We start from the raw sequence: 21,623 nt of genomic DNA on the forward strand, positions 1-21,623 counted from the left end.
GGAGGGACCATTTGAGATTAAGTTACAAACATAGCCCTTTATTTCTAAATACCTCAATTCTATTTCAGTCTTGCTTTCGTGTCTAATGTTCCTATAACACTCCTTTTACTATGCCACTAATAACTACTAAGTCAAACTGGCACTTTTTCATCTTTATTCTGCTTAATCTATGGCCACTCTCCCCCTGAAAGATCTACGTTTCTCTGCTTTTCCTGTGATGCACTTATGCACACAGTGTGATGCAGTTATGCACACATTTTCCTTATGCACTGCTGGTGGGAATGTAAAACGGTATACCTGCTATAAAAATAGTAAAGCAGTTCCTGAAAACATAAACCCCATCTCCTATATTTTCTCCTGTCTTTCCAGATCCCCTTTCTCGTTCCTTTCTACAGTTGCTCCTTCTCTCTAGCTTTAGCTTGCTTCTCTACCTCAGCTATTGTTCCATGTTCCTTACTTGGTCTATTTTTGCCCTACAATCTCCAATTTTCCTTTATGATCCTGTTTGTGTCTACGGCACTCAATTCCCATATACGTGAATGGTTCAAATATATCATCTTTCCCAAGTTCTAGACTTATGTCCCTAACTGCCTAATAATGCTGTTTACCTCGATGATAAACTTAACGAATTAAAATATAAACTTGCCATCCTTCCACCTTCAAAATCTGTTCCTTCTTCCTATATTACCCATTTTACTAAATGGTAAATCTAGTTGTATACAACCCAAGTACATCTATCCCAGCTTCCCTTTCTCTCATTTGGTGCATGTCACAAAACCTAACTAATTATCCTGCCCACATATGCTTATTGTCTCTCAAATCCTTCTTGATAGTGGTACTGCCTTTGTTCACGCCCCAACTTTTCTCTCCTAGGCTATTACAATAGCCTAGGAGTCATCTAATTTTTCCCCCACTGTCCCAAATTTACCCTTTTCACTACCAACATAGACTTTCCTAAAATGCAAATCACAGCATACCATTCTTGTTATTTGTTGCCTCTCCATTTCCTCTATGATTAAAAAAATAGCACAAACTTTCATAATAGTTTGGCTTCTATCTATCCCTTTTGCCATTATCCCATGATTCCATGCATGCACTTCTGCCTTGCATATACCAAACTACTTGTGTTCTTCAAATATGTGATGCTTTCTCCTGACAATGTGTTTTAAACATTTCTTCTGTCTTTCCCAGAAGAAATGTAATTTAAGGCATGTGAAATTCCTACACTAGAATTCCATTTTTAAAAGGGGGCTAAAACATTCCAAATGGCATTGTGGCAATTTAAACAATGTTTCCAAATATAACGGCTTTAGGCAGTGTAGAGATTGATTTTTGCAGCAGAATGCCTCATGACATAGGCAGACGAGCCTATATAATACCTATTAATGGAATAAAAAAGCAGAAATAACAGTGGCATTATTATAGATTTTGGTCCTCTACCATTAAATATATCTGTGTAGACTAATATTAAAAATTGACAAAATGTCTAGAAAATATGAAAATAAGAAATTTCTAAGGCTCTTTAACTTCTAAGTCTTTTAGCTATTGAATAAAATGATCCTATAGGTCAATAATGTAAGTGTGCCCTCATTTTATAAATAAGAATGAATGAAGAAAATCATATATAGTCACAGAATTATAATTAACTGTCCCTCATGCGGGGGAAAAAACCCATGCACAGCAAGCTCTTAAGTTGGGAAAAAAATTCCTGTATCACTTTTCCACATATTCTCAGTCTCAGACTGGAGGAAGGGAATACACAATACTACAAGGTACAACACAAACAGATGTTCTCAAGTTAAAGACTGGCTTAGAGAACCATGGTAGGCTTTGAAGTAGGGAAGTTTATGAAATCAGAAATAACTTTAAAATAGTATAATTTATTTAGTTAAATAAAGAGTGGGTTACACAAAACTACAATAAGATACCTATTAAAACAGAAAATAACAAGTGCTAGTGAGGCTATGGAGAGACTGGAGTCCTTATGCACTGCTGGTGGGAATGTAAAATGGTACACCTGCTATAAAAATAGTAAAGCAGTTCCTGAAAACATAAACATATAAATACCAGAGGACAAAGCAACTGCACTTTTAGGTATATATTCAAAAGACTTTAGGAACTCGAACAGACATTTGCACACTAATATTCATTGCAGCATTATTCACAATAGCCAAAGAGTAGTGACAACCCACATGTCCACGTACAGATGAATGCATAAACAAGATGTGGTATATAATACAATGGAATATTACTCTTAAAAAGGAATGAGATTCTGATACATCTACAACATGGTTGAACCTTGAAGTCATCATGCTAAGTGAGATAACCCACACACAAGAGGACAAATATTATATGGTTCCACCTACATGAAGTACCTAAAGTAGTCCAATTCATAGACACAAAAAGTAGAATGGTGATTGCCAAGGACTGGGAGGAGGGAAGAATGAGGAGTTGTTTAATGGGTAGAGAACTTCAGTATGAGAAGATAAAAAAAATTCTGGAGATGTATGGTAATAATGGTTGCACAACAATGTGAATATACTTAATGCCAGTGAACTGTACACTTAAAAACAGTTAGAATGGTAAATTTGGTTATGTATATTTTACCACAAAAAAGCATGTTTAAGTGCATCACATACACACTCTTTCATATTAAATGAGGAAACCTACTGCAAAGTTCTTAGAGCAATGTACTTTTGACCAACAAAATCTCTATGAACTTGTGTTTTTATAACTATCAGGAAGTAAGCATCATTTTGTAACAAGTACTGAACTTGTAGTTATTGTTCAATCTCACTGACTTTTGCTATGATTTCTGGCCAACCCTGTACTGTTTCCTGTAATACTTGGTTACCAGACTTATCAGATTTTATCAGGCGAGACATTCTAATATGGGAAAGGAAGGTTATTTCCTTAATATAAGTGTTTCCTTCTGATAGTATACCATTTAATGAAAACAAAATAATTTAACATTTAATCACATTCTGTGTCTGTAAACTGACGAATAATCCCCACAAAAGCCTTAAGGATAATAAAGACTAAAAAACTTTAAAATTTGCTGCTCATTGCTCTTTTATATTGGGAAAACTTACATCCCTTCTATTCCTCTGAGTTATAAAAGTTGAAAACATTGTCTTTGATTGGAACATAATAATCCCTTTACTAATCATCTTCCTTGACCTCTCTCCCTCAAATTCTTCAGGTATATATTCCCAATAGCAATCCTGAACCCTGTATACATTCAAATGTCTAACTTTCTTTGCTTCTGGGCTATTATGTGCTAACAAATTGCCTACAATAATCCCACACCATTGCATAGTTACTGTTGCCAAACTGAACTTTTCCAGAAGGCTGTTTAATCAATCTTTCTATTTGTTCTTAACTACTGTGGCAGTCATTAGAGTTGTTCATACATACTTCCATTCAATTCCAAGCACCTATAAAACTACACTTTTCTACCTTCTTTGAAATCAGGCCTGGTTAGAAGACTAGCTCTGGTCAATGATATGGAAGTGGAAGTGCATGTGTCACTTCTGGTTTGAAATTTTAAAACTTGGCAGGTGATTCTCCATACTGTATCTTCCTTTACCTCCTCCTCACCTATATCCCCTTAGCCTGGGGTCCTGAGTGACTCCTAAGAAGAGACTACACTGATCACCTCTGGACTTGTATTGTGAGCAAGAAACAAACTTGAGTTAACACCTTGAGATTCTGGAGATACTACCATTGCATAATCTAAAACCTATCTATCCTGATAGAGTTCCTCCTTTTCTCCTAGCTTTTCCCATCCTTTAAAAGCCATCAAGTATGAATGCTCTCAACTTCCCTCATTATCACAAACTTATTAGTAACAGGACCATTCTTACCTTCTTTACTCTTACCTCAGAGAAAAAAATGGACCATTCTCTTTTTAATTTCCCATAGGCATAAAAGGTAGGAGATAAATAAAGTAAGAAACAACAGTCCACAGACAAGTTTCTAAACTATCAGAACACAACATTCTTCTTGGCAAATATAGAAATATACCTTCTGTTAAGTAAAAGTAATGTGTTAACAAGCCACCATAGACAAATACTCCTGCCTATTTGAATCCCAAATCCCATTTGTAAGGATCAGCATCAAAAGCAATGTGTTCAAGGGTCCCTAATGTGGACACTTAAAATGCAAACTGCTACTTAAAAAAAAAAAAAAAGTTGAAAAACTTCATCATCTAAATCAAAAGAGAAGGAATCTAATACTATCTGCAATATCAGAGACATATCCAAACAGCACATTAAAAAAGACTGCAAGTTTCAAAAGCAATAGTTATCCAATCAAATAAAAAGTGAGATGCAAGGATACAAAACCATTATTAACACTCTGTGAAGCCAATGTGAAAGCCAATGCTTTCTTTTGTATGACAATATACATATAAAAAAGAATGCTGATTTCCTTCTTTGCACATTAAAACATATTAACTTAATAAAATTTATTGATATTTTCAAGTTATTTAAAAATAATTTTTATAGTAATATAGGATTTTTTTCTTAGGTACATCATAATAGCAAACAATAAATTACTATGATTTATTTTTTACAGCAACTATTATATTCAAATAAGCTTTTTACCTTCTAAGTGATTTTGGGTCTGAAGGGAGGTACAGTCCCCATGTTCTTTATTTAGGTTGCTTGTCTTAAACTGGTCACTAGAAAATAAAATACATGCTAAACATATCAGTTATTATGGACTACCTTAATTTATTCTAAAAAAGAAAACAACATTTGTTAAACAGTTATATGCCATGTGCTGTTCTAGGGCTTAATGTACATTATTTAATATACATTTCACAATACTTAAAAGTAGTTGTTATCTTCATTTTACAATCAAAGATGAAGACTGTAAAAGTCAAATTAATTTGCCCAGTAATTAAAATCTAAGTCTATCTGGTTATAAAGTCCTGACTGATCTTTCTACTATCCTGAGCTACTCCATTCCAAGAAGAATTATAAAATTACCCTGTCAAGTCTTTTTTTTTTTTTTTTCTTTTTTTGAGCCAGGACTTTTTGCCCAGAATGGAATACAGTAGACAAAACATGGTTCACTGTAGCCTTGACCTCCTGGGCTCAAACAGTCCTCCCCCTTCAGCCTCCCAAGTAGCTGGGACCACAGGCACATGGCACCATATCTCGTTAACTTTTAAAAATTTTTTTGTAGAGACGAGATCTCATCATGTTGCTCAGGCCAGTTTGAAAGTCCTAGGCTCAAGCAGTCCTCCTGCCTCAGCCTCCCAAAGTGCTATGATTATAGGCATAAGCCACCAAACCTGGCCTTTTCCTTAAGTCTTTATTGAAACAAGTATTTTCATAAAACATGGGCAATTGATTTTTGCAAATCTACCTTTTAATAACAAATGTGGTAAAATACCAGCTAATATCAAACAAACACATTTTAGAAGGATTAAATAGTAATATAATAAATGTATTTAGAATTAATTGAACACAAACTTAGTTATTTGGCTTTTTTTTATATTTGCTAAAGAAAATATCTCTTCCATGAGACTGAGTTGTGACAGTAAAAAAATAGCTTCAGTTCTGAGTTACAAATGTTAGAGATGAGATTATAAACATCACATAGATTGAAGAATTAAACAACAGACCAGGCGCAGTGGTTTAGGCCTATAATCCCAGCACTTTTGGGAGATCAAGGCAGGCAGATCACCTGAGGTTGGGAGTTCAAGAACAGTCTGGCCAACATGGCAAAACCCCATCTCTACTAAAAATACAAAAATTGGCCAGGCATGGTAGTGTGTGCCTATAGTCCTAGCTACCTGGGAGGCTGAGGCTGGAGAAACACTTGAACCCAGGAGGCGGGGGTTGCAGTGAGCCATGATTATGTCACTGCACTCCAGCCTGAACCACAGAGCGAGACTCCTTTCCCCCACCACCCAAAAAAGAATTAAACAACCAACTTCATGACTGAAATGATACCAATTGAAGTCTGTGCTTTAAAACCAATCAATTGTTGACAGTGATACAACAGTGATAATAAACTTCTGTACTTCCCAAATTTTCTAAAAAAGCTGCTATTTTTGGAATAAGGAAATAACTATTAAAAACAGAAATCTAAAATATCAAATAAACTGCAATATCCTAAGTTTCTTTACAGAAACATACTTGTATTTAAGAGAAACAAACTTTTTAAAGCTCTTTAAAACAGCTCATGTTGTTCCAACCTATTTAATTGACCCCAAGCTTCAAAAATTACTGCATGAGATTAACAGGAAAGAATAGTGATGGAAAAATGATTCACTCAACTTTTATATTACCTGAAGCATACTGTTTCTTTAACACCACTGATATCCATTACTGTACCATTTCCATCGATAACAGGTGAGTCCAAATTAGTAGATCCATTACTGATGTGATCACTGCTTTCATATCCAGACTCAGTCCTTTGCATCTGCCAATTATCACCATGCACTTTACCCTCTACAAGGCCTTTATTTTTGTCTGCTCCTTTTCCATTAGATTCAAGGGAACTTCTGCTTCCTATTTCCTGCTTCATTTCATCTTCATATATGGTCATTAAACCTTTTTGCTTCGGATTCTCTTTTGGCCAATTACTAAAACTTTGATCCTTGCTACATTTAGGTTTGTTACTAATATTTGGTTTGTGTCTTGGACTATGCTGTCTTTTTTCACTTTCACTAAAAATACTATCAACATTTAATGTTTCTCTCATAGGTTTCCAACCTCGGTTCCGGCTTTTACTGCTGTTATTACAGCTATTTCCTCTATCCCTAGAATCTTGGCTGCTGTCTGTATCATATCCAGTGCCATTGTCATTCTTAACCTTGCCAGTTATTTTCTCTCCTGGAGCAAGAATCTGGGATTTACTTGAACTTATTATCTGTGCAGAAGCTCGACTCTGAGGTGCAACTCGGTCATGTTTATATGTCCCTTTTCCTTGACTATGATATAGATGTGGATTCCCATATTGCCTAAAACCATTTGGGGCAGGAGGTGATCCAGACTTGAAATGTGAAAGGTCTTCATCAAGTAAATCTTAAAAAAAAAAAATTAAAGATACACATGAATTACTCCTCAGAGCTACCTTTTAGTCACAAGGCAAAAATACCTGTTAGAGATAAAATGTTAAATAGTTTTAGGTAAATAGTAATTAAAAGTACGTTTTATCACATACTGCTTTGAAATTTAAAAGTGCTTTTCCAGTCCTTATGTATGCTTAATGAGGGGTATTTATAAAAGAAACAAACTTTAAAAAATGATCTTTAAGGTAGATCATAATTGAGGCAGTTTTTTTTAAAAAAATAAACACTCTATCTAACTCATAATAACAAAAACAGTAAAATATTTTCCACTTCTTATATTGGTAAAGATTTAAAAGTTTGTTCAACCAATTGCTGCTTAGAACATCCAATTATTGTTGGTTGGAATGCAGACTAGTCTTTCAGGAGGGCAACAGAGACATGTCTGTCAAAATTAAAAGTAAATATATCCTGACTCAGCAATTCCTCTGAAGGAATTTTGTGTTATGGCTAGATGCAAAAACATACAAAGGTATGTGTGGAAAGGATGTTGCTGAAGCAAAAATCTTAAATCAGCCTTTAAAGTCTATCAGTATTAGTTAAATTATGTTCTGTCCATAAAGAAAAAAGCATAAAACCATAAAAAGACATGCTTATTATGAAATGGAAATACTAAGTAAAGAGAGGTATGATCAGGGATTGCCAGAAAAGGAGCCCCTTCACTTAATTTCATAAACTTTCTTATACTTGAATGCCATGAGTGAATTATATCTATGAATAAGTTAAAACATCAAAACACATATACAAGTATCCCAGGTTAGAATTAAATAAGAACCAGGAAAATTCTACATATTAAGTACAGGTATATTAAAGAACTCATATTAATAAATATATAAATATGTAAAATATAATAGGTTTGGGCATGCCTGTAATCCCAGTGCTTTGGGAGGCTGAGGCAAGAGGATCCTTTGAAGCCAGCAGTTCAAGACCAGTCTAGGCAACACAGCAAGGCCCTATCTCTATAAATAACTTTCTAAAATTTAACAAGGCATGGTGGCATGTGCCTAGCTACTAAGAAGGCTAAGATATGAGGACAGCTTGAACCCAGGAGTTCAAGACTGCAGAGAGCTATGATTGTGTCATGCACTCTAGGCTGGGCAACAGAATGAGATCTCCTCTCTTATAGTTATTAAAAATAACTTTAATATAATTTGATTTCTATATATTAACTATATACAGAAATTATACATAGATAAAATTTATATATTTATACATATATAGAAATATATGTAATTTGCATGTTTTATATAATATATACAGAAATATATATTTTTTAATATATACAGAAATTAGAGTTATAAAATTGTTTTAAAATAAGATTTTTAGCAGCCCCTTCAAAAATCAATAGTATAAGATCTTAACTTACCTTTATGTCGTCCTAAATCTTTTCTTTGTCCCTTCTCTAACTCTTTCCTTTGTGAAGAGAGTAAGTTTTTCTGTTCAATAGCTTTCAGAGCACATTCTCTGGAAATGTCTTTTATCTTTTCCCTTTGATCAATGTGACTTAACTTAGCTGTAAAAGAAATCATTCTTACTGTGATACAGATCATTTTTCAAATTGCTCAATAAAAATAAAAATTGATCTATATAAAAATGGTAAGATATTACTTATTTAAAAAGAGCATAGATATGTTGGTATATAGCATACAATGGTATTTTTATGATTAAATATTAAATGTGATTTTTCTTGACACTAGAGATACATGTTGTCTTTTAAAATTTCTTGTGTAGTCGCTAAAACAAGTATAAAGGAAAAAACAGATCTGCCATTAAAATAAGAGCTAAAGGTAACTGAATGGTCTCTATGTGCCAGGTGTCTTACTCATTTATTTCTCTGAGGTACAATTACTGTCTCTATTTTGGGTAAGGAAACGGAGGCAGAGAGAAATTAGGAATTTGCCCAAGTTCACAAAGTTTGTAAGTCTAGAACTGGGAATAACCCAACTTTTCTGGTTTCAATGCTTCTGTTCTTACACACATATATACTATTTCTGGGCTTAAAACTAGGTGTCTTTTGAAAAACATAAAATGCGTTAATCTAAGCATATTGATAATCTGTGAAAGGAAAAGAGATATACCTTCATTAAGAATTTTTTAAAAGCCTTTATTTTAGTTCTTTGTGGATAATTGTTAATTCTCAGTCTTACTACCCTTGATTAAATGGGTTACTTTTATGATTAGACATTATTTCATTAATATATTTAAAAGTTGCTTACAAAATCATTCTGAACATCCCCAAGAGTTATATATATTTCTAAACCATAACTATACACAATATTGTGAGGTCTTATTTTGAACCAAAGTTACAGAACTTGGCTTGTGAAAATTAGTTATGGGATAACAATAACAAGACAGAATTGAATAAAAATGAAGTTTAGAACAAACTACGGCAATAGTATCTTTGAAATACTGTTTCATTCACTACCAGTAAATTTAATTTTGGCATTTATGCCAAATTACTCATGTTTTTCTGCTCCAAGCTGATTATTAACTCCTTGAAGGAAATGCCACGTTATTGCTTTATTTGGTAACTGAGGTCAGATTGCCTCAGGTCTACCACAGTCTGAGCCCATGGAGAAACTCAAACAATTCATGGAATCAGACTGGTCAGATAAAAACTACAGAACTCAGAGAAATGCATAAATCAAAATACGACGAATTTTGTTATCTACTTGTTATTATCTCTTCATAGCCAAGGAAAGCTAGTTAAGCATCCCCCAGAGTAAAGAAAGGCAGACACTCACCTGGAACTATGTAAAAATGACAATTTAAACACATACCTGGCCCTCTCCCTACACCTGTGTGAATATGGCTCCGATTAGACGATGAAATATCAGTTTGAAATTTCTGATTTTCTCTCTGCTTAGCCTGATCACCAAATCCATTTTCTTTTGAATTATCTGACTTATGAATTACAGGCTTTTCACATCCTTAAAAAGATAAACAAAATGTATCATTCTTTTCCTTCTCATGAGAAGAGATGCTTGAATCATTTTTTTCAGATATTTTTAACTGTAGAAACAGTTAAGTAAAACTTAGAGGACTGATATCATTTAAGAATTTCAAAATGCTTTACAATGCATCCAAAAATAACTTAGCTGTTTTGGACTTTTCCAGTTTACTAAATCACTTAAAATGTACTTCTAGAAAGAGCTACTAGTAAAGCCTCTTCTGTGATTGTGTGATCATAATAGTGGGTAACTCCTGAAGGTGCTTCTGAGGCCACTGATGAGGAAAGGTTCATTCCAAAATACTAACAAAAATTACTAAAATTTCCTGAACTCTACTGAAAATCAAATTTGAAGTAATCCTCAATATTCATTTTATATTCAGAGTATTAGTATTCCTAGTTGACTGTGATAATAGAAAAACATTGAAAAATTTAAAAAGAAAGAATTACCCATATTTTCTGCAACAGATTTATAATGTGACCAGTTGATGACCTGCCTGAGTGCATCCTCAGTAGAAACTGCTGTGCCATCTGGGTTTGCGTAAAACAAAAGTAGTGGCTGAAAGTGGCATCGAATGCATTTGGAGACAACATCTTTCCATCTAGTTCCAATCTTTTAAAAAACCACAATGAATAAAAACAAAACAAAACCTTATAATCAATGTGTTATATGAAAAGGCAGAGACTCTGAATTACTTTATATTTGTTAAAAATTTAGATATGCAGATGCTAGTAGTTCGAGTATGTATCATAATATATATTAACAGCATTTAGTAGCTAGTCTAAATAAAAATCTTTTATACATTATCACTTAAAATTTTGAGGGCAAAGATTATAAACTTCAAGGTGATTAAATTTTAAAAAGCTTTCTAAATATGTGCTTGACCGACATTTGACAAAGATTTCAAGGCAATTTAGTGGAAAAATATAAGAGTTGGCTCAACAAATGGTGCTACAACTGGTGAAAAAGAACTTTGGCCTGATTTCCTATAAATAAAAAAAAAAAAAATTAACTCACAATGGCTCATACAAAAACTACAAAACTTACAGAAGAAAATAAAAGAGAAAATCTTTACAACTTTGGGGAAGGACAGATTTCTCAGCATATCACACCATAGAAGAAAAATATTTTTTAAATGGACTTAATCAAAATTAATTAATAACTTTTTCTCTTGGAAAGACACCATTAAGAAATTGAAAAAATAAGCAACATACATCTAATAAAGGACTGGAATGCAAAATAAAGAATTCCTACAACACATTAATAAGAAGATAATCCAATATGAAATACTGGCCAAAAATTTGGACAGTTCACCAAGAGAAAGATGTTAAGAATGGTCAACAAGCACATGAAAAGATGCTCAAAATATTACCAATCACAAGGGACATGCAAATGAAAACCATAGTGAGATACTGTTATACATATACTAGGAGGGCTAATGTTAAAAAGACCCCAACAGAAGTGCGGCTGAGAATGTGGAACAACAGGAACTCTCATACATTGCTATCATAGAATGCAAACTGGCATAACCAGTTGGAAATCAGTTTGATAGTTTCTTGTAAAGTTTAACAGACACTTACCATACAACCCAGAAATCCCACTTCTAGGTATTATCTAAGAGCAATGGAAAAAAATATGTTCACAAACAGCTTATTCATACTTCAATAGGTAAATGGATAAATTGTTGTACAGCCATAAAACACACAATAAAAATACAGCATGGATCCAAACAACATGAATGAATCTTAAAGACATTATGCTGAAGGAAGGGAGGCAGACACAGAGTAGTACATACTGTAAGAGACCATTTATATAAAATCGTAGAATGAGTAAAACTAATCTATAATGAGACCAGTGATTTCCTGGGCCTGGAGTGGTATAGAGAGTATCACAACAAAGAAAACTGATAGAATTTTTCTAGGGTGATGAACATATTCTGTGTACTGATTATAGTGGTTACATAGGTGAATACATTTATCAAAACTCCAACTGGACGCTTAAAATGGGTGTATTTTAATGTTTGTGCACTATACCTCTATAAAGTTGATTTAAAAGCAAAGCAAAACCAAACAAAAACACCACAAAGCATTCTAGAATATTTTTGCAGGGAAGGGGACTTTTAAGAAAAATTCCAATGAGCTTTTTCAAACTACACATATTCAGCTGTTGATCCTCCTCACTGGACTTGAGGAGTCCATTTGTTTTGTTTTGTTTTGTTTTGTTTTTGTTTTTTGTTTTTGAGAAAAGGTCTCACTCTGTCACCCAGGCTGGAGTTCAGTGGCATGGTCTCAGCTCACTGCAACCTCTGTCTCCCAGGTTCAAGAGATTCTCATGCCTCTACCCCCTTGAGTAGCTCAGATTACAGGCATGTGCCACCACACCTGACTAATTTTTGTGTTTTTAGATGGAATTTCACCATGTTGGCCAGGCTTTGAGGAGTCAATGTGAAAATAAAATAACAAAAAACTTCACAGGATGATTACCCAGTTCTTCCTCCAAATTTTGACAATTTAAACTATGTAAAAGCAAAGTAGAAACTGCAAAATGTTGTTACACATTGACTCAAGATGAAATTTAATAAACTACAAAAAAGTACTAAGTAATTTAAGCAAAGTACTGATTTTGCAACATAAATACCCAAAATTTTTAATAGCTTTATTGAGGTATACTATATGAATTAAAATTATCTAGTTATAGTGTACAAGTCAGTGAGTTTTGATAACATAATCATGTAATCCTCACCCCCAAACCTTACCTTACACCCCAGTTTGCAGTCCCTGAAAATGATCTACTTTCTACACCTTTGTTTTTCCTTCTAGAAATTTCATATAAATGGAATCATAGCATGTAGTCATTTATAACTCACTTCTTTCACTTAGCATAATGCTTCTGAGATTTGTTCATATTATCGCATGCATCAATAGTTCAGTCCTTCTTGCTGAGTATTATATTCCACTGTATAGCTATACCGCAATTTGTTCATCCATTCACCTATTGTTGACATTTGAGTCATTTCTAGTTTGGGCTATTATGAAGAAAACTACCAAGAACATTCAAGTACACGTTTTATGTGGACTTATGTTTTCAAAGGAGTGGATTTGCTGGGTTATATGATAAATATATGATTAAATTTATAAGAAACTGACAGTTTTGTAAGTGAACTTTCAATTTTGTGGTTCCATCAGCCTCATGTGAGAGATCTAGCTGTTCTCATCCTCACCAACTATTGGTATGGTCAGTCTTTTTAATTTTGGCCATTACAACAGGTAAGTAGTGGAATCTCATTATGAATTAAATTTGTATTTCCTTTGTGGCTAATGATGTACTGAATATCATTTCAAAGGCCATTCATATATCTTCACTGGTGAACTGTCAACAATTCTTGATTTTTTTTATTGGGTTTTAAGAGTTCTTTCAATATTCTGGATACAGCCTTTATTAGATACATGTTTCACAAATATTTTCTCCCAGTTTATGGTTTGTCATTTCATTCTTGCCAAAGAACAAAAATTTTAACTTTTGATGAAGTCTAATTTATCAACTAATTTTAAGGTTCATGCTTATTAAATCTTATCTAAGAAATCCCTATATATAAATAATAGTTTTACTATCCTTCCCTGCTATTCCCATGTCAGTCATTTCTGGTCTGTTTTTATTAATTTTTCTTCAGGTTCTTTGCATACTTGGTTACTTTTTATTGAACGCCATTTTGAAGTGGCTTATTGAAATTTCATTGAACTTTGTAGTCTTGAATTTTGTTGTGCTATTTGAAAAGTAGAATTAGCTTTGTCCTTTCAAGGCTTTAAGTTTTTTGTTTTGTTTTGTTTTGTTTTTGAGACACAGTCTCACTCTGTCGTCACGCTGGAGTGCAGTGGCATGATCTCAGCTGACTGCAACCTGTATCTTGCTGGGTTCAAGCGATTCTCCTGCCTCAGCCTCTCGAGTAGCTGGGACTACGGGCATGCGCCACCACACCCAGCTAATTTTTGTATTTTTAGCAGAGACAGGGTTTCACCATGTTGACCAGGATGGTCTCGATCTCGACCTCATGATCTGCCCACTTTAGCCTCCCAAAGTGCTGGGATTACAGGCATGAGCCACTGTGCCCGACGTTGTTTTAAGCTTTTTAATATCAGGTACAGAACAACAATCAGCCTAGAAATAATTTAGCCCCATTATCAAGGTAATACTTTTCTGAAAATTCTAGCAAATGCCTACATGTTATATCATCTCTCCACTCTTTATGTTGGGGATACAAACTATTACTAACCTTGCATGATTTTTGAGAACTGTTTTATCTTTTGTTTTCCAGTGAGGCTTCCCATCTCTCTCAACTAGCCCCAAACTTTTGTGGGTTCACCCCTCACATACACAGATAACGATTTAGCCAAAAATTCCCCTACGTCAATTTACAGAACTTTCTCCTGTGCCGTTTTCTTTCTGATACTCTGTCCTGCAAATTTTAGCCATCTAGGCCTCCCTGAACTTCAATTTCAGTCTCCAGAACTCAGTGACACTACTGGGCTTTGTTTGGGCTCCCATTGCCTGCATTGCAACCCAGAAACTACCTCTAGGCAGTAAGCAGTGGGTAATTATAGAGCTGACCTCATTTGTTTCCCTTTTCTGTGTTCAACTGCGTGTTGTTCAATGTCTAAAAAGAGTTGTTTCACCTATGTCTTAGTTTTAAACAGCGAAATGGCTATTTCTATAGCAGTTAATCCTTCATGGGTAGAATTAGAAGTCCACTTAATACCAAATATTTGAACTTGTATTGTCTTAATCACAGTGCTGATAAATGGCCTTTGGTTGTATATTAAAATGAAACTAAACAGAAATCTACATCATTTGCTTATAACAACCAAAGAACTTGTATTTTTAAATGAGTTTACTGCTTAATAAAGATTGCCAAAGCCTATAAGCCTGAGAACAGTACTGCCAAGACCAACAGTTTTTAACGGTGCTATGTCTGAATTTCCTCTAAAACTTAAAATTTCAGATACCTGCCTTTACACCATTAAATCAAAACTTTAGGAGTCTAGGCATATATGCTTTTTCAAAAGCTCCTCATGTGATTCCGATATTCCTTATTAAGAACTATTATTCACTACTTTCATAGACAATATTATTACAATTTGAGTAAATAAATTACAGTTGGCCCTTGAACAACACAGGTTTGAACTGCACAGGTTCACTTATATACGGATTTTCTTCTGTCTCTGCCATCAAGACAGCAAAACCAACCTTCCTTTTCCTCTTCCTCTTCAGCCTACTCAACGTGAACACAGCAAGGATGAGGACCTTTAGGATGATCCACTTCCACTTAGTAAGTGGTAAATATATTTTCTTTTGCTTATAATTTTCTAAGTAACATTTTTTCTCTAGCTTACTTTACTGTAAGAGTAAAGTATAAAATATATGTAACATAAAGAATATGTGTTAATTGACTATGTTTTTGGTAAGGCTGCCTATCAATAGTAGGCTGTCGGCAGTTAAGTTTCCAGGGAGTTGAAAGTTGGTTGTGGGCTTTCAACTGCACGGGGGCTTTGGCATGCCTATGTTATTCAAGGGTCGACTATAATTACCGAAAAATATAACTGATATATCTATCTTTGTATGCCGCACACAAAATTTGAAAAAAAATTGTCATAATAAAAATAAAGACAAGCACATTTTATCACTAGTTATACAAAACTACTGTGAATAATCTACTAAAAAATTAATATAGCAACTATGCATTAGGCAAAAAGGATAATCACTGACAGATCACTGATAGTTACATATTTGTATACTAACATTCATTAGTCAGTTTATTATTATTCTGGAAAGGACTAATTTAAAAGTTGGCTTCAAAATAAGCCAATTTCAAGAATAAAAAAAGAAAGTTTGAACTTGATGATGCCAGCATCATCATGTTCATTTATTACTATTTTGCATAATTATATCAAATACCCTTTTGAGTATTAATATCAATATGTTATTTGTTACCAAAAAGTAAAAATCACAGTAATTATTTCAGTTAAAGAAAGTGTCACTTACCTCTTTCACATTTGCATCATCAAAAAAAACCCATTTGGAACTTTTGGTGTGAAATGCAAAGGCACAATAATGTCGGCTGGTGTAGCAGATCATACCAACAAGGAGAAGTTCACTATTTTTGGCATTTTCATCAGTAACCCTATAAAAAAGCTGTTTAAAAAATTAGTAATGTACACTTAACACTATATCTTTTTTAAAATGAGGAATAATTAGGTGAATCATGTATTTGACTCATGAAGTATTTCTCATGCATACTGCCCCACTCCAATATTATGATATTGTTACTTGAAGGCACCACTGAGATCACACTGTTAACAGAATTACTACTTTTAATTTGTTCATAGAAACATTAAGTCCAATAAAACAAATTCACTACCAATTAGTAATAGAATATCTCTAATGACACATGACTGAAACTTTTCATAAAGAAATTCAAAATATGAGATGAATTCCACATATCTGGTAATTTTTGACTGAATCACATATTTGAATGTTCATTAAAAATATCTAAAAGATAATTATCTAAAACTTTAATTGTAACATCAACCAATTCAAAATATATTAAGAAAGTTACAAGCATATTAAGAGATCATGGCAAGGTGTGGTAGCTCACACCTTTAATCCCAGCACTTTGGGAAGCCAAGACAGGTGGATCAACTTGAAACCAGGAGTTTGAGACCAGCCTGGCTAACATAGTGAAACCCCCTCTCTTCTAAAAATACAAAAAATTAGCTGACTGTGGTGGTGCATGGCTGTAATCCCAGTTACTTGGGAGACTAAAACATGAGAATTGCTTGAGCCTGGGAGGTGGAGGTTGTAGTGAGCCAAGATTGTGCCAATGCACTGCAGCCTGGGTGACAGAGCAAGACTGTGTCAAAAAAAAAAAGAGAGAGAGAGACATCAGTACTTAAGATAAATTTTAAATCTGAAACCTTTCTAAGTTAACAATATTTACAATCATGGCCATATATAAAAAATCATCTATCATCATCATTTTAGAGTGAAAGAAGCAAAAGTCATAAGACAGTTTAGTTTATAATTGAAAGCCATTCCTAGTCTATGTAATAAAGACATTCCAGTTTGCCTGATTTGATTAAACTTGGCTTTATCGGATAAAACATCAGAGTAGTAATATTTTCTTCAGAAAAAAAAAATTTAGTTTTGAAATCAAAATAAATGTATCATAATATATATCAAGATGTTTTAGAAGAATTTGAAAATAAAAAGAAGGGAATGAAAATAGTTTAAGATACCCCAGGAAGATAAAGATGTGTTGCTAGATTCCGTACAACATCTTCGGTCAAGTCAGAATGCTCAGAGTCCCAGACTAAACCAATTGTAACAATCTCTGGGCAATTCATTAAAACACGGCGAATTTTTATTTTTTGGCCACAGTTACTCTACAGAAAAACACAAAAGACAAGCTTTAAAATTATGAAAACAGATAAATCATATGCAAAGCCTTACACAGTTTAATAATTATATATTATATAACAATTTTAACACATATCTGCAATTTATTCAGTATACTAAAAATTGACTTCTCACAGCTATTTGTTCTAATTATTGATTAAACAGGAAGTTTATTTTAAATAAAAGTATTCTTTGATATTTGTGTAAATCTGAGTGTGTGAATTCTTTTGTTAAAAAAAGAATTCACACTTTGGGAGGCCGAGGCGGGTGGATCACGAGGTCAAGAGATCGAGACCATCCTGGTCAACATGGTGAAACCCCGTCTCTACTAACAATACAAAAAAATTAGCTGGGCATGGTGGCACGTGCCTGTAATCCCAGCTACTCAGGAGGCTGAGGCAGGAGAATTGCCTGAACCCAGGAGGCAGAGGTTGCGGTGAGCCGAGATCACACCATTGCACTCCAGCCTGGGTAACAAGAGCGAAACACCGTCTCAAAAAAAAAAAAAGAAGAAGAAGAAGAAGAATTCAGCCTTAAAAGCATAAATAAAACCCTTGAGTCATTAATAATATTAGATGAGAAAAGAGTACCATTCATCATATTTACTGAAAAAAAGAAACTTCTCTTTAATCAAATGATAAATTTCAGAACTCTGAAAACAATTAACATATGTTACCTTAAAACCTTCACAAACTTTAGAGTGTTTAAAGAAATTATGCTAAGATAAATAGTACACATGGTATAATCTAAAATAATATTTTTAAAAATTCTTAAAGCTAATTCTATATATAGAATCAATATTTACATGATATCTGAATGCCTATTTTCAAATTTACAAAACCAGAAGCATACTAATATTCTCCAAATTATACTTACAGGACATTTCCTATAGTCATCTGTTGTATTTGCTGCTTGTAGCAATTCTGCAAACATTTCAGGTTTAAAGCGTTCATGTCTTTCCAACATTCTTTCAACTTCATTGCTACAAAAAAAGAAACAATCCCAAATCTGGCCTATGAACTTAAATCTTTAATAAATTACACATGAAAAATACTGTCAGTTTAGACGTGCATCATTTTTTCTGTCTAAAACATGACCATGACTTTAAAATTAACCATAAAATACATTTCCATAAAGTAAAAAATTATTAAATTTGGCCAGTATATGATGAAAACACTTAGCTCAAATAAAGACAACAAAGTGACAAAATTATACTTTTGTTTGGAACTAGATGAATGAGGCTAAGATGCTCTGTCTGAAGGCCATTCTAAAGCAAATGTTTCTTTTGTATTATTAATTATTAAGTAGAAACTGAAGTTTAAACCTTACCCTAACAAGAACAAAACTGTAAGAAAGGCTCCCTCTCTGGCCCAAAGTTCCTAGAAGCAAAATTACCAATTTCAGCTAGGAGAAGGTCCTTTGCTGATTAAATGCAGAAGTCACAAGCCAAGTTTTAAAGCCAGACTTACACCTTTTGTTTTTATTATGAATACTACTACTTTTTTTGAGATGGAGTCTTGCTCTGTCGCCCAGGCTGGAGTGCAATGGCACAATCTCGGCTCACTGCAACCTCCACCTCTTGGTTCAAGTGATTCTCATGCCTCAGCCTCCGGAGGAGCTAGGATTACAGGCACATGCCACCACACCTGGCCAACTTTTGTATTTTTAGTAGAGATGGAGTTTCACAATGTTGCCCAGGCTGGTCTTGAACTCCTGACCTCAGGAGTTCTAATCATTTTATTAGAGCCCAGGCAGGCCTTTTAATACACTACAGGGTAACTGTGATACTTTTTTATTCAACTTCCTTAAAAGACATATTTTACATATAGGGCATTAAGTAACTAATATGGTTTGGCTGTGTCCCTCCCCAAATCTCATCTTGAATTGTAGTTCCCATAATTCTCTCGTGTTGTGGGAGGGGCCTAGTGAGAGGCAATTGAATTATGAGGGCTGTTCCCTCGTACTGCTGTGGTGGTAGTGAATAAGTCTCACAAGATCTGATGGTTTCATAAGGGGAAAACCCTTTCACTTGGCTCTCATATTCTCTTGCCTGCCACCACGTAAGATGTGACTTTGTTCCTCCTTACCTTCTGCCATGATCCATATGGAACTGTGAATCAATTAAACCTCTTTGCTTTATAAATTGCCCAGTCTTGAGTATGTCTTTATTAGCAGCATGAGAACAGACTAACACTTAAACAACCATTTAAACATTTCCAAAAAGGAATGTAATGTAAGTTGAAACACTTACTAGTTTCCATTCTAGATGTTTTGGTTGTACTTAACAGTAATGTAACTATTCTAGAGCTGGATATATTTTACAGTTCGATAGTTTAAATAATCTACAAGTATTTGGTAGCAACTAAATGTACCACTCCAAAACACTTCATGAGTACACTAGAAAGCCCTAAATCTGATAAGCTCATTCAAATTGCATATACTGGTTTTATAAAACTGACAGCATTAGAGTAGTGGTTAGCCAAACAAATTTTGAAGTCAGACAGATCTGGGTTTCAATCTTAATTCATCCACTTACTAAATTAATCTCTTAAACCTATTCCTTCATCAACAAAATATAATTTTGGTTAAGATTAAAAGTGACAATTTACATAAAGCCTGGAACACGATAAGCATTTAATAACTGGTATTCAACACTTATTACCAATACAAATAAGGATATTATAATTAGAATTCAGTGTACACACCTACAACTTGCAATGTTTACCAAGCAGAGAATAATGGGACTCTAATTCTTATCATCTAACATTCTGCCTCAGAACACTGTCATTTCATTCAAGAGTTTTAAAGTAGAATTAAAAATTTAGTTTTTAACTTATTGTCTATCTTTGTTCAAACACCATCCTGCATTTCATAGAAATTTTTAAAAATGACTGCAATTTGACTGAAATTTAGGAATGTTTCTCTAAATCAATGTTTTTTACTTGTCTGTAAATGTAAAATAGTAAACACACCCAAATAACCAAATTATTATTCAATAATAATTATGAAATGTTTTATACCCAATAAAGCCAGGAAGATGAATATGAAATGGATGAACACAACATTCACTTTGCACACTGACATAAATATTGGCAGCATTTATCAACTAACTGTTGCACTAATATATTCTGATTGGTAATTATTGATCCATATTATGTCTTTTGTATTAAAATTTATGCAAATGTTTATGATCGCACTCAATGTTTACCACATGCCAAATATTTATACTTTCAAATACCTGTTGGAAAGTATTCAAAGATCATTATGTAAGGTCTAGAGATAACTTTTAGATCCTTAACTGGCTAATCTTTTATGGACAAAAAGGGAGAGAGTGAATGCATAGGTGAGAAGGCGAGCAAATTTTTATTGAAGGTGAATGTTGAGGCCTCAAATACAATAATCTAACTGAGAATTAAGTTTTCATGTTTCTTTCTTCTCTCTTACCCTAGCTTTTGTCACCAGAAAGGGACATAGTAGAGCTGACAGAAAATATGGCCATTACAACCAGAACATCTCATAAATGAAGAAACCAGGTATAGTTCCCTTTAACATTCAATTTATCATTTTATGCTTCCTTTCACAGTTCTACAATTTGTTATAAATATAAATAGATACAAATTTTAACTAGCATTATGTACACTTCACTAAGTAACACATATATTGGGCTAAATTACAAACATCCAGCTGAGATAGACATCACTTTATACATCTCACAGCAGCATATTTGGTAGCCTTAGACAGAGAGGGGAAATTCATATATGCTACAGTTTTATAAAATAAGTGCTCGATATACTTAAATATGTTATTAAATCTTTGATAAGTATGCTTTAATTGGTTCTTACCATAAGGCTGTTGTAGAAATGTAGCGCACAAATTCCGTAAAAGGTAGAGGATCTGATGATGCTCCACAGCTACGACACACACACTATATAGGTAAAAACATATGTTTAATCTATCAGTCATAAAACAGAACTATAATGTCTAAAAAATAACTAAGCCACCTCACCTGTTCATACAGAGTCATAGCAAACTTCTGGTGGGTGATACAAGATTTAGAGGTACACATATCTGCATCTCTGCTTGGCACTATGTGAAAATGAATCCTCTCCAGTATATTTTCCTAATTTAAAAATAAA

The 21,623-nt window shown here is 33.7% G+C and overlaps 2 protein-coding genes across 11 annotated transcripts in view; one reads left to right on the plus strand and one right to left on the minus strand.

The window, feature by feature from the left end:
• Positions 1-21,623, plus strand: part of ARLN (allregulin) — a 68,901-nt gene that overhangs the window by 29,881 nt on the left and 17,397 nt on the right. For 4 of the 6 annotated variants that reach the window (XR_004740699.3, XR_001910527.4, XM_035293045.3 and 1 more), the window contains exons 2-3: positions 15,304-15,361; positions 20,937-21,020. Coding sequence is in view for 3 of the 6 variants with exons in the window: in XM_035293045.3 (XP_035148936.2) it covers positions 15,304-15,361; positions 20,937-21,011 (133 nt within the window). In the remaining 3 variants the exon portion in view is untranslated. Of the gene's footprint in view, positions 1-15,303; positions 15,369-20,936; positions 21,021-21,623 lie in introns of all 6 variants that reach the window. The other 2 variants (XR_004740698.3, XM_078366569.1) reach the window with 1 other exon arrangement.
• USP53 (ubiquitin specific peptidase 53) overlaps positions 1-21,623 on the minus strand; it is an 80,485-nt gene that overhangs the window by 24,378 nt on the left and 34,484 nt on the right. For all 5 annotated transcript variants that reach the window (XM_078366566.1, XM_002745443.7, XM_078366565.1 and 2 more), the window contains 10 exons: positions 21,494-21,607; positions 21,330-21,412; positions 18,364-18,469; positions 17,328-17,474; positions 16,075-16,224; positions 10,488-10,650; positions 9,868-10,017; positions 8,454-8,600; positions 6,305-7,043; positions 4,608-4,684 (listed from right to left, as the gene is read on the minus strand). In XM_078366566.1, coding sequence (XP_078222692.1) covers positions 4,608-4,684; positions 6,305-7,043; positions 8,454-8,600; positions 9,868-10,017; positions 10,488-10,650; positions 16,075-16,224; positions 17,328-17,474; positions 18,364-18,469; positions 21,330-21,412; positions 21,494-21,607 — 1,876 coding nt within the window. The remainder of the gene's footprint in view (positions 1-4,607; positions 4,685-6,304; positions 7,044-8,453; positions 8,601-9,867; positions 10,018-10,487; positions 10,651-16,074; positions 16,225-17,327; positions 17,475-18,363; positions 18,470-21,329; positions 21,413-21,493; positions 21,608-21,623) is intronic.

The sequence above is a fragment of the Callithrix jacchus genome, chromosome 3, assembly GCF_049354715.1.
Source record: "Callithrix jacchus isolate 240 chromosome 3, calJac240_pri, whole genome shotgun sequence".
NCBI lineage: Eukaryota > Metazoa > Chordata > Mammalia > Primates > Cebidae > Callithrix > Callithrix jacchus.